Here is a 15586-nt window from a genome sequence, read left to right on the forward strand (position 1 = left end):
TTTATGACATATTTTAACCTTATAATTACTAAAAAAATAAATAAACAAATCAATGCTATGATATCATGTAATGCGAATGCATGAAATGAATGCATAAAGAGACGTTGATTCTGATTCAATTCCATTTAGAGAACTTTATTAGAAAACAAATCTCTTTACATAAAATGAATATTTATACGGCCTTGCCCTCATAGGCGAAGACATTCGATCCTCTTCTTCATTCAAGCGTTAAGATAAATCTCACGAACTTTTCAAAAAGGACGTCTCTTCTATCTCCTTTTTGCTTGATCCAGGCCGTAACTCATTGCTCACTTATCCTCGTGATGCTCGTTGGCTTCTCTTTAAGAAAGTTCAGCGACTCTCGAATAATCTTTGTCATCTTAAATTTTTGGGCAACGAGCCATAATCGTGTAGTCCTCCATTAAATTATCATCCTTCTCTTATCATGTGTTCTTGGACCATATTCGGACAATCATATTGTCATCTATTTTATCAAGAAACCCATTTCCTTATGACAAACTCTCTATTTAGCAACTGAATGTGAATCAACACCTCTCTTTTTTTATGATAAAATGAAATGCCATGTCGTGCAATCAAAATAAAACACAAAAAGTCAATATCATAAAATATAATCAAGAAATAGTAAAACAGCTAATCGGATATCTACTAGGGTTCAGTATAGTTCTACCTAAGGTGGATTCCTAAGGTTCATTATATGAGGTTTGGCTTCTAGAGCAAGGGTACCTGAATTAGTAGATTCCTCAATCCTCACCCATTATAGGCTCATATGGACCGAGTTCAGTTCAGGGGAATACATTTTCCTATGGCTGCACGAAGATGAAAATCTCACGAATTCATAGGTACGGATGTATCCCGGAAGCAATCCACTATCCTGCACGGAGGTGAACACCTCACGAAGGACTAGTTTCTCGCTCCCACTTAAAGGGTAAAATCATTCAACTCATGTAATGTGTAGTGCAAATAATACTTAAATACATTAAGTAAGAAGATAATGAATGCAAAAAAAAAATATCATGAATTTTTAAAAAAATACTTTCTCGACCATAAGACAAAAATTAATCAACTTTGTGGCTCGACTCTCTTATTATTTTTTTTTAAAAGTCCCCAGTGGAGTCGCCAAGTTGTCGAAACCATTTTTTTGAAAAACAAAAAATTTAGGTTGTCGACTTTAAAAAATGAAAATTGGGAGTTGCCACCAATCTTTTATTAAGGTGTGATTGGATCACCTAAAAAAACTGTTTTGGTCTACGAGTTTTAGAAAAACGGATCCGGGAGTCAGTTACGTTCGAGGAAGGATTAGCACCCTCATAACGCCCAAAAATTGGTACCTAGTTAATTAATTAATGTCTTAATGTCAAAAATTTGAAAAATATAATCCTTATCAAAAACTCTTAAACGTTACGTATTAAGACCTTTATCATTTTAGAGAAAGAAAATGCCACACCCAATGCGTTAGGGCACGACATTCTAATTTTCTCAAAAATGAATTAGGCCAGAATACTTGTGTAATAAAAATTTAAAAGAATATCCATTTATTTAAGATTTAAGAAATCGCGGCCCAATACGTTAGGGCACAATTCCTCCAAAATCCCAAACTCGGAATATTTCCTTTATTATTTTCTAGAAAAAATCTTCATTTCGAGAAATCAATGCGTCACATCCAATACGTTAGGACACAACGTGTTGAATTCCCAATAATGAGTTCTTATTTTTTTGATTAAAGAGAAATGCTCGATTGTTAGATTTAACGAAGAAAATCGGAACCCAATACGTTAGGGCTCAATTTCCTTGAAAATCCTAAATACAAGCATTATCTCAATTTTGAAAATTTTGAAATCGAGTGAAAAATGATGTGATGCTACATTAAATATACAATGCAATAATAAATATTACTATGACATAGAAATAATATGAATAAATGAATAAACAAAATCGATAACAATAATCCATGACATGCAAAATATTAAATGTAAACTCAATTATATAACGAAAGGAGGAAAGCCAACCAAATAAATGAAGAAAAGAATATATATGATATGAACATAGAAATTATGAAGATTAAAATATACATATGATTTACAAATAAATTTTTGGGTTATGGAACGTATATATATATGCAATACATAATATTTATGAATATAAAGAAAAATAGATAAACATATATAGATTATAAAATAGGTATTTAAAAATATATATATTTGAGCCCTTTTTTTTAAAAAGAATAAATATTCATATGGATATAAACAAAACATTTGTTAAAAATATATATACATATGTACGTATAAAAAATAATGATAATAATAATTACATTATAGAAAATATACATATATATAGGAAGATAAATGGATACATAAAAAGTATATATATCAAAATATTAAATAATAATTACAATATTAAAAAATAAATATACGTACATATAAAAATATTTGTTTTAAATAAATAAATAAATAAAAACAACAAATATATATAAATAAAAACAAATTAAAAAATAAAAGAAATAATTACATTATGGAAGTTAATTAATTTTAAAAAAAGAAAAAAAAACTAAATTGAACTGAATATGAAAAATCTGGGGGAAAATCTGCAAATAAATAAAACCCAAAGGATTAAATTGAACACGCGAATTATATAGAGGGGCTGGAAGGGAAATATTCTCCTCTCCTCTAAAACAGCGTCGTTCCAGCGGGGCTAAATTGAAATTGAAAGCAAATTAAAGGGCTAATTCTAAAAAGATAAAAAAAACTAATTGTAAAACATTAAAAAGGTGCGAATAACTCATAGGGCTCGAATGGGAAAATATCTTCATCCTTTGAAACGCGTCACTTTATTAGGGCTAAATAAAATAAATAAATAAAATTCGTAGCGGTATCACATTCTCCCTTTTTTAAAATCATAAATAAGTAAAAAATAATCGAAAAAGAAAAAAACAGCAAGCCACCTTTAAAAAACTGCCAATCGTTCTCCCTTTTTTTTATTGATTCCCTCTTTTCTTTTCTTTTTTTTTACAATGAAGGGAGAGGCCTCTATTTATAGTTGAGTCTCCCAAAATCCAACGGTACAGATCAATTACATCAACGGCTAAGATTAAAGGGTATCTACAAATTAAATATCTAATATTACAAAATCATATCTTCTAAGATTACATATCATATCTAATATTGCATATATCATATCTAAGATTGCATATCCTCGAAGATTATGTTTCCATATGTGAGCCCGGGCTAAAATTGGATATTACAATTTAAACAAATTATTATTTAAAATGTAATTACCTTTGTATTGTTTTATGGCTCACCCAAAGGTCCCAAACTATTACCCAAATTTTAAATTGGTCTATAAATTTCAAAACAAAATGCTCATAGTATTAGTATTTTATCAATTAAGTTCTTTCATTAGACTATTTGTCAATTCAAGCATTAAATGTTAGTTTGGATTTGGCAAGAAGTATAACATGCAAATCAAATTATAAACATGTATATACCAACCACATAGACAATTTAAATTTAACGTGTTAAAAAAAAGAAATAAAAAAAAAGTTGATATTACACCATCAAATTCAAGCTCTCCATGTCGTAAATTTAAGCAGGCAATTAACGTCGGATGGAAGAGGATTCAATTAGAATGTTATATAAGTTTTGGGGACCAAAAGTCAAAATTAGAGGATGTATAATAAAATTAACCCTTAGTTTATTGTTGTTGGCAGATAGTGAGAATCCGTCGAGTATTTTTTTTTCCTCCGACCCGGTCGCTACAATGTCGATTGTCCAAAGCTCTTGTGTTTTGCCTTGACTTTCCAAGAAAGTGGAAACCCAAAACTCTTTTTTGTCTCTGCTGTTTGTTGGTAATAAGAGTCGTCCGTGAAGACTTGTTGTTGGAAGTTAGGGACAGGGTCAGTTCGCAAATCCAGGTGTGGGTAGATCGAGAAACTCTTTTTTGAGCTTTGCTGCCAACTGAAATAGAAGAAATGTCTAGTTTGCAAAGGGGTTTCGATCAAAAGATAGATTACGTGTTCAAAGTGGTGCTGATAGGAGACTCTGCTGTGGGGAAATCGCAGCTCTTATCCCGCTTCACAAGAAACGAATTCAATATCGATTCCAAGGCCACCATCGGCGTCGAATTCCAAACTAAAACTTTGCTTATCAATCATAAATCCGTCAAGGCTCAGATTTGGGATACTGCTGGTCAAGAAAGGTATATATACTTTATACATACAAACCCTTTTCCTATTACTCATTTTTACTGCTATTGTTTATGGGAATTGGGACGATGCCCTTTATCAACCATTGAAAATATCTATGTTGCTAAAAAGCTTGAGACCTTAGATTAGAGGATTGGTTTCTCTTTGATTTCTGACTGTATTTGGTCAGTCATAATTGAACTTGATAATAGGTGAAACTATGTATATATATATGTACGGTATGTATGATATGTTGATAATGGTGGTTGATGGAACACAGGTACCGGGCGGTAACAAGTGCATACTACAGAGGAGCAGTGGGGGCAATGCTGGTGTATGACATAACTAAGCGTCAGTCATTTGATCATGTTGCCAAGTGGTTAGAGGAATTGCGTGGACATGCTGATAAAAACATTGTGATTATGCTTGTGGGCAACAAGTCTGACCTTGCCTCCCTTAGAGCTGTTCCCATAGAGGATGCTAAGGAATTCGCCCAAAGGGAAAGCCTTTTCTTCATGGAGACTTCAGCCCTTGAGGCCACTAATGTCGAATCGGCTTTCCTTACTGTTGTAACAGAGATTTACCGAGTCATCAGCAAGAAAAACCTGGTAGCCAATGATGAACAAGAAGAATCCGGGGGTAATGCATCACTTCTCAAGGGAACCACCATTGTTGTCCCTGGTCCCCAACCACAATCTGGTTCTGGAGGAAAGAGTTTCAGTTGCTGTGCGTCATCATCATAGCCATAGGGGGAACTGAATGATACTGCTGAACCCTTCTCTATGTGTTGTCTCTTCTTTCTAGCAGGTCTTTTTAATCTTACTTTTATAAAATCACCCCTTCCTTGTCTGCCTGATCATGTGTAGAGTTTGTATTGCAACACCCCTTTCCCTAGTTGATTGATATATATATATATACACACTCACGTAGAGAGAGAGAGAGAGAGAGAGAGAGAGAGAGAGGGAGATGTTTAGGTTTTTCTTCAAAAATTAAAAAGATGTAATGTGTTGACATTAAGATTTGTTTTGTACTCTCTATCTGACTCGAAATCTTGTGTGGTTCTGATGGTTTGGTTTAGCTGTCATTGTTGCCAAAACGGCTAATTTATTACAATTGTACAAAGCATTCTTATTTCCGATGTTCTGGTGTAATGGAAATAATTGAAGTCTATTATCTAGTCTAGTCCAAGTCTAAGATTTTGTTACTGGTCTACGGCAGAGGGTTGAGGAGACATTTCAAGTTTTCTGCTTCAATAAATTAACTGCCATTGGTGAATGGTGATAATTCCATCCATTCCGTCCAAGTCCAACTATACCCAAAAAATAGTTTCTTTTTTGTCTGAGACTTTACGGTATATATAGCCACATTAGATTCCGACAAAATTTAGAGTTGAACCTCTAAAGAAAGCAAAGTTCTTCATTGTTTTTCCATCCACAAGACTCCATCCACAAGACTCGAATACGAGATAAACAGCAAAGTTTATGAATACAACCAGAATAGCACTCTCCAATATAAGCAAAAGGGTTCCAAGGTTGTTAGTTGATGGTTTAAATTCATCAATATAAAGTATAGTATCATAGTTTGACAGAGAAAGAACACACATGCATATTTAAAAGAAAAATAGTGGCAATTAACTGTCTATTATAAAAGGAAATATTGTTTAATATGCAACTAACTAAGCAATCTTTTGATATAATATATGAATCTTTTCATTTTTGTGCAATCTACAGATAGTACGAACAGGGAAATGTTCTGATGAGGAGCTCTGCACAATTTTATTCTTAAAGAAGTCAGACATGCATCTACTTCATTGCATCACCTGCGCATGCATCAGAAAAAAGATTTATTACTTTGTTGAAATATGCAAGGAAAAAAAATAAATCAAGTGATTGTAAAGAGGGTGAGGGGAATGGAAGAATACATGGTTCGAAGTTGGCAGTACATTTCTGAGGCAGCTGGCGGGCCATGTTCCGATCCACACCAGTTATGGGAGGACCATTAACAAGAACACACAGACAAGGTTGTCCCAGAGCTTTGATGGCATTGCAGCAAGTCTCACTTGGTGGAATACGGCTAAAGGGAGCAACTGCTGCTCTGCAGGGTATTAACTGCACCAGTGCTGACAAGAATGTGCTGTGACAAGTGGTGCCCTCGCCTTGTTCCACCATACCTGTAAGGACCAACACAAACACCATAAAAGGCACAGCCTTGGACTTGGTGTTGGAGTTGGACCCAAAAAGAAGCAGCAGCAGCTTCATATTTGATTTTTTGATCTTATCTTTATCTCCACTCCCTTGGAATATTGGAAATGCTTAGACTTCCCTCTTTCCTCCTACAAGGACTATATGTTTCACACTTGCACTTCAAATGCAGGTGTCTATATATCTATATATACATACATGAATAACAGTCATTCCATGTCATATCATGCCATTAGGTACCTCTATCCTAACCACATATCACACAGTTCATGCCATCATCTCGCTTAAACTTCTTGCAGTGGTGAAACTGAAACAGTTAGTAAACCAAACTGTCAGGACCTTTTTCTTGCCTAAACTTGTGAAAAAAAGATTTCAGCTCTGAAGCATGGCTTTCATGTCAATCACAGTAGTGAATTTTGGTGCATCAAAAATGTTTGCAAGTTGCCAGCCACATGATATAAAGTTACTTCGTCTCCTTGAGTTGTTTCTGAATTCTAGTGCTATACGCTCTTGAAAATAATTCAGTGTAGTGGTATGAAGTACGAATTGATGGGACTGCCAAATCAATGGCCTGACTGGATCTACCATCCGGTTCTTAAAATTTTACCTCTACTTTTATTTAATTAATATTAAAGATAAATTTCAAAATAATTTTAAAATGTTATAATTATTTAATTTTTATTAATTACAAAAAATAAATTTAATTGCTCCTATTGCAGGGGTTAATTGTATGTATCAATTAAATACATTTAATTATTTCTTAAATTTTTTCATAAATTTTATAATATTTTGTTCGTTATAAAATTAAAACATAATAATATATAAAGTTTAATTGAATAAATATGATAATTTATATTACATTGAATTTAAATAAACAATATTTGAAATTATTTTTACATTATAAATATTACAAAAATAGATGGCATGAAATATTTTTTATATATAATTTCTAACTTAATTTTAATTATTAATTAGTGAATGTAGATTGTTAATTAATTTTAAATATTGTGACCTCTAAATAATTTATTGTAACATTATTTATATTTTTAAATATCTATTTCAGTTTTAATAGTGTATTTAATTTGTAAAAATATGATAAACTTAAAAAATATTAAATAGTTTTAAAATTTATTATGTAAAATTGTAAATTAAATTATTAAATATAAGTAAATTACAAGGACTTATTATAAAAATATAACTTGTAAAATACTATTAAAAATTATATAAAAAGGGAACAAATATTTACTTTCTTTCCTTATCACATGTTAAACTTGCATAATGTGAACACATAAAAATCTTATAATATAGAATATTTAAATTTATTTTTAAAATATAAATATTATTGCAACATATATGATCTGAAATTAGATATGGATTTTATATTAAATAGCAAGTTATGGTATACCATTTAAAAATAAAAAAAAATATTTTTTGTCATGACCCACAAATTTATCATTTAAAAATAAAAGAAAAAATAAATTTTAATGGAGTCTAAATACTTAAATAATCAATAAGTTAATAGTTAGTTTAATTGATATAATTAAACCTAAATCTAGTTATTTAAATTTTCAAGGCAATATTTAAATATTTTATTATTTAACCAAACTAATTATTAACTCATATAAATCTATATCAATTTATATAATATATCATTTGGTAATTATAAATGTATCAAACTCAAAAAAGAAAATAAAATAAAAAAACAAAAAGGCAAGAACAACACTGTATTCTCTCCAAACTAGAAAAAATAGAGGGAAAAACCAACCAAAATCACTTCTGAATTCTGTGCTTGGAACTTATAACGATTTCAACATGCATCAATTTTCTCAACTCACTACTTTTTGAAACTCCATCCTCTCTTTCAGACTTCGTATGATGAAGATCAAATAAGAAAAGACAACTCTTCCAACACCACCCACTTTAGTGACTGAGATTGCTAGTGTTTTTTTGCTCTAAAAAGTATGGTATGTACCGTTGACTTTTCATTATCATGTATTTTTTTATTCTGCCAACCACAAAGCTCTAAGAGCACGTTTGGTTCGCTGTATTGGATTAGAGGTGTATTGGATTGGATTAGAGGTGTAATAGAATAGAGGTGTAATAGTAAATCAACTATTTGGTTGAATGTAATGGAATAGAGGCGTAATAGTAAAACTGTGTTTGGTTGAATGTAATAGAGGTGTAATAGCATAATGGAGAAAACTAAAATGACCAGAATACCCTTAGCATAAATTTGTTTTGGTAAATGATTATTGTTATTGTTATTTAAATTTTAATAAGATTATTTATTATCAAAAATAAATAATTTAATCATATTTAAATATAATTATTATTTAATATATTTTAATTAAAATATATAATTTAATAAAATGGTTAATAATTAGCAGAAATTTGTTTTGGTAAATTATTTTATTTAAATTTTAATAAGATTAATATCAATAATAAATAATTTAATCATATTTAAACATAATTATTATTAAATATATTTTAATTAAAATATATAATTTAATAAAATTCTTAATAATTAATATTCTTATATGAATTTACTCAAACCATAATATATGATACTGTAAAATATAAATTAACATAATTATTATTAAATATATCATAACTATATTTGCTGCAACATCATAGAAATTCAATACCGTAAATCACTCCAATTTTCCTATTTAAACTCTATAACTATATTTGCTGCAACATCATAGAAATTCAATGGAAGCAAACTAGACTAAAAGCAGATAATAGCCAAATGTTTCCATTTTTTCTTTTTCATGTTTTTAAGATGCAGGCATACATTGAAAGCAAATATGCACACTTCAGGCACAGTATTCATCATACAATTTGAAGAAAAACACTGCTACAAACAACGGCTTTTAGATAAACTTTACAAAGGTAAACACATCATTAGCACAAATTCATAGCGGCCACCTGTTGGAGAGATCTTGGCTGATGATCCGATGACCCAGAACCAAGCTATGACTGATCCTGATGCCAGACCAACTACTAGAAATAACACCATAACGATGCCAGAAGTCTCTGCGTGTTGTATCTGGACAGATTTGGGAGCCATGATCATTAACACACTTGTCAAGTAGCCATTAGTTAGACCTAGATTTGCCATTTCAAACTAAAACAAAATCCCATGATTTGCCACAAGTTAAAGACCAAGTCTCTCAATAAGTGCCACTTCAAGATCTCATTTTCTTTTGACATAACTCTTAAAATTCATTTTTACTATGCTTTTCCCTTCAAAACAAACTTTAACATGTTTCTGCATTCCTATTTGTTTAAAAGAAAGATCCATGCAATTTCCTTATTAAAAATAATTCAGCTTCGCAAAACACTGGTTCTCATGCAATTGATCAAAAACATGATTTACAGTGACCTGCAATAGGTCAATCTAAAATGCATTTAAGGTTAGCAACCTGCCTGCAGCAGCAAATGACCATTTACATGCAAAACTATGGCATATCAGAGTAGATATTCAATGGCAAGAAAATGAAATGTTTCTAACAATAACCAGTACGAGAACACACCCTAAAACCATCGGTGTGAGTATATATAAATAACATTAGAAAGCAGCAAATACAGGAACCATCACAAGTGGATGTGCATTGTGCATAGTGCAGAGACTGGAAACAATGACTAACAGTCTAAAATAATCAACTACAATGTTGTCTGTTGTATTGAGACAGTATTGGAGTTATCCAACATAAGACTCGATTATTGCGAAGTAAAATCTTACAAACTGCTTAAAGAACCAATTTCATGAAGAAATACGGGATTATGAACCCAAAGTACATCAAAGATTTGATATGTGCCCTCAACTATACAAAATTTAACAATTAAGTGCCCACAATAGACATGGATACTTCCTCGAGCTCTTTTAAGTAAGGAACAACGTATTTCTCTCTGAACTTCTTGTCAGGCATCTTATAGATTGTAGTCATGCTAACTTTCCTTCTTAGCGAATTCTTACTTTCCAGAGTCTCAATAACCAGTAACCGAGGCTTCAGCCTACGCTCAAGGCTGCAAATAAGCACCATTGGGTGGCTTATTATAAATGAAATACCTACATTCGTTCTATTAAGCAAAAAGTTAGTGACTTGCTTAATCTTCCTTTCAGATACAGCAAACACCTGTGGTGTCCTCCTAAAAGTAGACATGATATCATCTTCAGAGAAACCCAATTTCCTAAAAAGCTTCAATTTGAGTTCCCAATTCTCTTCACTCATTGAACTCAACATCCTAATAGCAGCAAGAAACATATTTGACTTCCTATCGAACCCCAAGGCATCCGCCCTTTCAACAAACTGCTTAATGCTCTCAGGTTTAAGCAAGAAAAATCTAGGAAAGCTGAACACATATGAAACAATTTGCGATGAACAAATCCCGCAATTTCTCAAGAACTCTATATTAGGCATCATAGTCTTTTGCAAATCAGATTTGAGAAACCAAGCAGAAGTTTTCAATAACTTAACAACATCATCATTCGATCCTAAAACAGTCTTTAAATCGGAAATAGAAGGTGCAATCCTATCATCCACGCTTCTAGTCAAAATCCAGGGATCAGTAGCTACAATATCAGCAACATCATGTGTTGAAAATCCTAAATCCTGGAAAATCTTGAACTTGGGTTTAATGGTTTTCTCAAGACTAGAATATAGAAGGTTAGGCTTTCTTTTGACCACTGCTTCAATATGGGATTTAGAGAAACCGCTTTCTTTCAAGAAGGAAATTATAGTATCACACTTACGAGGATCCTTCACATAGGTTAGGGAAGATGCAGTCTTGACGGCAAGTTCAGGGGAAAAGCTGTGTTTCTCAACCAAAAATGGAGTTAGACTTGGGTCAACTCTGGAGTTAGCCGAGGCCCTTGTTGGTACCGGAAACCGGAGGTCACAGACCAGAACAATACTAAACAGCTAAATTTCTGAGCCTTCAAATAATGAAGAACAAGTTCCTTAGAAATAGACCAATGACTCCTTTAAGTACCAATCTAATAAACTTCACCAACTTTCAAGAATTCATGGATCAACAAAATTAAATTAACATCCATATCTACAGTTAGTCAAAAAGTTGGTCGTTAAATTACCAGAACCGCCGGATCCCGCAACGATAGCCTGCATGTAGCGTTCAGGCAATTCCCCAGCCACTCCAATGAGCCCACCTTGAACAAGCGCATCGCCTATACCCGCCAGAGCGAGAAGACCGACCGTGACGTAGAATTTGTCATACAATCCGACCTGACCCTTAATATAAACCGCATCCATAACAGGCACGACGAGCAGGGAAACCACGAAAATACCCAAACCAACATTGATCCGCATGTAAGCTTTACTCTTGTGAGCATAAAATACAATGACCAAGAGGCAAGCGAGGCCGACGACCATGTAAACGACGGCGAAAACACGGTGGACGGAAGCTTCCGGGTAGAGGTAGGAAAAGTAATCGACGGCAGTGATGAAGCTATTCCATTGGAGGAGAAAGCCAACGCCCAAAGTGAAGTAGATGATGTAGCCCAAATTGAATTTATCTTCTGGTTATAGGAATGTGCGGAGGAGGAGGGCAGATTCAGAGTTGGGTTTCGGGCCTCCGCCGATTGCGGATGCATCGGGGAAACCCATTTCTGTTTTTGTTTGGTTTTGTTTTGTTTTTTTCCACCAAAATGCAACTGGGAGGAGAAATTATGAGGATAGAAGAGGAGAGGGTCGGGTAGGGAGGGAGGGTAAAACAGAGAGTTGGGGAGGGAAGCCAGACGTAATACCTATTACTCGATTTGGGAAGGGATTAGAAAAGCAGGGAATTTGGGGATTAGGTCGGGATTGTATTACGCCCGTAATACCTATTACAGCGAACCAAACGCCGGATTAGGGGCGTAATGTAATAGGCGCGTAATCGGTCAGTAATGGATTACCTAATACATTGAACCAAACACAGTGTAAATGTAATTATTAGCTTACCACATTTGTCTTCATTAGCTTCTTTGAATATGTCAACTAACCAGTCTTGCCCGGTTTACAGAGCTACCGAGGTTCCAGGTTATTCCCGACAGTTCCTACGTGCATGTTCCATCGTTTCATCGAATCATTGCATCAAGGACTATTAGAGTTAGTTCAACAACAGAATCAGTTATATTGTTGATGATTTTGTTACCCCGTTAGCAGCAATTTATATGTGTATAAATTTATTCTTATGTATTAGAAGTAATCAAGTTATTTTTTCAGTTTGTTAATGAAAAATCAGAGTATATTGCTTCAAGGTTTCTTGTATTTGTTTGTGAGATTCTATCTGTTGGATCGCCGGTACGTCCCTTGACGCAGCGAAGAAAATATTCCAGGGATCATCAACTATGAATCCATGTACGAGGAATGATTGGGTTGAAACAAGGGTCAAAAAGATACCTTTTCAAAATTGAAAGAACAACGAACAACATTGTTGATAGGATCCCTTTGAACGATGCCGATCCCAAGCTGTAACAATAACGTCTCGGCCTCTACGTAATCCACCCAGTCAAAGAATGAACAACAAAATTCTCTTGAACTTTTCAGAGAATATTTACAAGAATGGCTGCTAGACCTTTTGAATTTGTGTTTTCTTGGTAACCCTAACACACTAAGGAATTATTTTCCTTTTTATTTTCTTTGATATCACATATCAAGAAAAAAAGAGAGGATTATTCCCTTATTATTTGAGAAACAAATGAAAAGTCAGAAAAGAAATTATATTCTTTTCAAAAGAATATCAATTTCCATGTCTTTTATATTTTGACCAAAATTAATTATTATAACGGTTTATATTAATAATTTCAATAAACTATATACAATTAATATTTTGTATGAATCAAATTCATATATTAATTTTATCTATGTTCTCTATTACAACAAGTTTGTACATATAATGTGTTCAATATTTAATTATCAAATTAAATTAATTCAAATACCAAATGTATTTGGATTATGTTCGCTTCAACTGTAGGGTGTGACCCTCTAGGTTCTTGTAACGTTAGTAATAATACTAACACGCTTTTAATATTTCAAGTAATGAGTGACATCTAGCAATACATCATTGCTACCCAAGTTACAAGTTGTGATTCGACATAACCTTTCTAGGATAATCTTTTCATGCATATATATATGCTTTTACCCTTAATATCTAGATTGGGCACAAGTCCCGGAATGGTCACACTTGTATGGTCCAATATCATATTTCTTGATATTCTGAGTAGACTACAATAAACAAATAAGTTGATATCTCATATCAACTTATTCCAACATTGTAACCTCCCAAACCTGACCTAGACGTTATGGTCGAATCATGAAGATCACATTAGTCACCTACACGACAAAACTACCTTGTCGTTCATTGAAAACCTTAAGTACCCTCTCTTTTAGGAAAAATCGCAGTTTACCTTTGTTAATTTGGGAAAACAACTTATTAATTAATTCAACCAATCTTAAGTCATGTTATTAGAGTCAGCGGGGTTTAGAAATCACATTGCTGACCGTTACTCTACTCAAAAATTTGTTATCTTTGGTTATAGCAGAAAACTCAATTATAATTGTTTAATCATTAAGCCAAGTAACATGCTCTGCCCAATTTCAAGATGTGTTTATAAATCAATTTAAAGTATGTCATGTATGCATGCATGAAAACCCAAAATAGAATAAAAACCCAAACCACAGTCTAAATAACTTTACAGTCCAAGAACCAATTAAATTTATTTAAAACTCTAGCAAAATAATAATTAAGTCCAAAGTCCATCGTATGTCCCGCATGCCATATCCGATCCTAATCACGAGCATTACTTGAGGAGGTTGAAACTATGAGGTGAGCTAACTAGCTCAGTGTGAGTCTAAACAATAAGAACATTCAAATATCATTCACCATTAATAACATTGTATGTAACACCCCTAACCTGTCTTGAAATTAAGATTAAATCATAACAAATAAACAAATATTTATTCATGGCATAAAGATGGATTCTGACCTTAATTCAAGCTTACAAGGTCATAAAAATATGTTGGGAACGTTCAGGAACTATTTTGAAACAAATTAGGAAATTTTGGAAAATTTTGAAAAATTGGGAATCAGGGGTCCCACAGCCGTATGGGTATTTGAAGTACGGGACACACGGCCGTGTCCCAGCCGGTGTATCTGCCCATGTAGGTATTCGAAATAAGGTCACATGATCATGTCGCAGGCCGTGTGTTAGACCATGTGTGCATTCGAAGTTTGGTCACATGGCTGTGTCGCCAGACCGTGTAACTCTCTATGATCATGTGGTTCAACCTGAACCTAAAATTTAAATGACACAAGGCCGTGTGGGGTGGCCGTGTGCGGCATATGGCCATGTGGCAGCCCGTGTCCCAGGCCGTGTGCTCCATTTTTAACCCTTAATGCAAGTCAAAACAAGCACTAATTCTTGCACACCAAGAAACACCATACATAGCTTATTTCACATGGTTAAAAACACATTCAAACACACCAAATGTGTCAAATCTCACATCTTATGCGCCTAACCAATATGCCCTCAATTGGCACCACAATTCATACACAAAATCAATTCAAGAACAAAGTTACAACTCCACACATTAAACACATAACATTTATACCAAAAAGACCATTTCATTCTCAAACTACATGACTGCCTCCAGATGTACTAACATCCAGAGTGTAAATACTGCAACTAACAATATAGATTTCAAGCGATGTTCGCAAGTATATAGGTCAAGTTGTAATCTAGTTACAACGGAGTAGGTAAGTACTCCAAGGATTATACCTAATGGATTGTAGTTTGGGGAAGATTATTATCAAACCAATTACGAGAAATAATTACTAATCTACTTGATTTACGAATTAGTAGTGTTAACATGAAAGCAAGATGATAATAATGTTAATAAACTAAATAAATTGAATTAAACCTAAATCTACTCCTAAGTTCATGTATCGGCTTCTCCTATCCTTTATTTTGACTACGTGAGTTCCTTTAGCCTAGATCCTATTACTTTACCTAATTAATTATTAATGTAGGGTTCTAATCAATCAACTAACCGATACCCTAGTAGGGTATTTCTATACGTTTACTAGAATAACGAGTCAACAAGTACTACTTATCTTTCGACCTCACAGTCTAGACCAATTCGGGGTTAAGCTGTTCACGGATGAACTATAACAATTTTAGGTT

At 33.2% G+C, this 15586-nt stretch overlaps 3 protein-coding genes across 3 annotated transcripts; 1 reads left to right on the plus strand and 2 right to left on the minus strand.

The window, feature by feature from the left end:
• Nucleotides 1-3697: 3697 nt before the first annotated feature.
• LOC107900727 (ras-related protein RABA4c) lies at nt 3698-5334 on the plus strand. Its single transcript, XM_016826425.2, has 2 exons — nt 3698-4212; nt 4479-5334. The coding sequence occupies exons 1-2, from the start codon at nt 3986-3988 to the stop codon at nt 4939-4941; spliced, it is 690 nt and encodes a 229-aa protein (XP_016681914.1). The 5' UTR covers nt 3698-3985; the 3' UTR covers nt 4942-5334.
• A 485-nt stretch (nt 5335-5819) lies between these two features.
• Nucleotides 5820-6572, minus strand: LOC107900728 (protein LIM1). Its single transcript, XM_016826426.2, has 2 exons — nt 6120-6572; nt 5820-6017 (listed from the first exon to the last, which is right to left on the minus strand). The coding sequence occupies exons 1-2, from the start codon at nt 6454-6456 to the stop codon at nt 6001-6003; spliced, it is 354 nt and encodes a 117-aa protein (XP_016681915.1). The 5' UTR covers nt 6457-6572; the 3' UTR covers nt 5820-6000.
• Nucleotides 6573-9922: 3350 nt separating this feature from the next.
• Nucleotides 9923-11792, minus strand: LOC107917835 (uncharacterized). The gene is made up of 3 exons (XM_041100047.1): nt 11495-11792; nt 11395-11398; nt 9923-11316 (listed from the first exon to the last, which is right to left on the minus strand). Exons 1-3 carry the CDS (start codon nt 11790-11792, stop codon nt 10245-10247), a joined length of 1374 nt encoding a protein of 457 aa, XP_040955981.1. The 3' UTR covers nt 9923-10244.
• Nucleotides 11793-15586: the final 3794 nt, after the last annotated feature.

Source organism: Gossypium hirsutum, chromosome D08 (assembly GCF_007990345.1).
Source record: "Gossypium hirsutum isolate 1008001.06 chromosome D08, Gossypium_hirsutum_v2.1, whole genome shotgun sequence".
NCBI classification, from domain to species: domain Eukaryota; kingdom Viridiplantae; phylum Streptophyta; class Magnoliopsida; order Malvales; family Malvaceae; genus Gossypium; species Gossypium hirsutum.

Coding starts and splice junctions, on each gene's coding strand:
- LOC107900727 (XM_016826425.2), top strand. CDS start 3,986: ATGTCTAGTTTGCAAAGGGGTTTCGATCAAAAGATAGATTACGTGTTC. Junction 4,213..4,478: donor GATACTGCTGGTCAAGAAAG/GTATATATACTT, acceptor GATGGAACACAG/GTACCGGGCGGTAACAAGTG.
- LOC107917835 (XM_041100047.1), bottom strand. CDS start 11,792: ATGGTCGTCGGCCTCGCTTGCCTCTTGGTCATTGTATTTTATGCTCAC.
- LOC107900728 (XM_016826426.2), bottom strand. CDS start 6,456: ATGAAGCTGCTGCTGCTTCTTTTTGGGTCCAACTCCAACACCAAGTCC.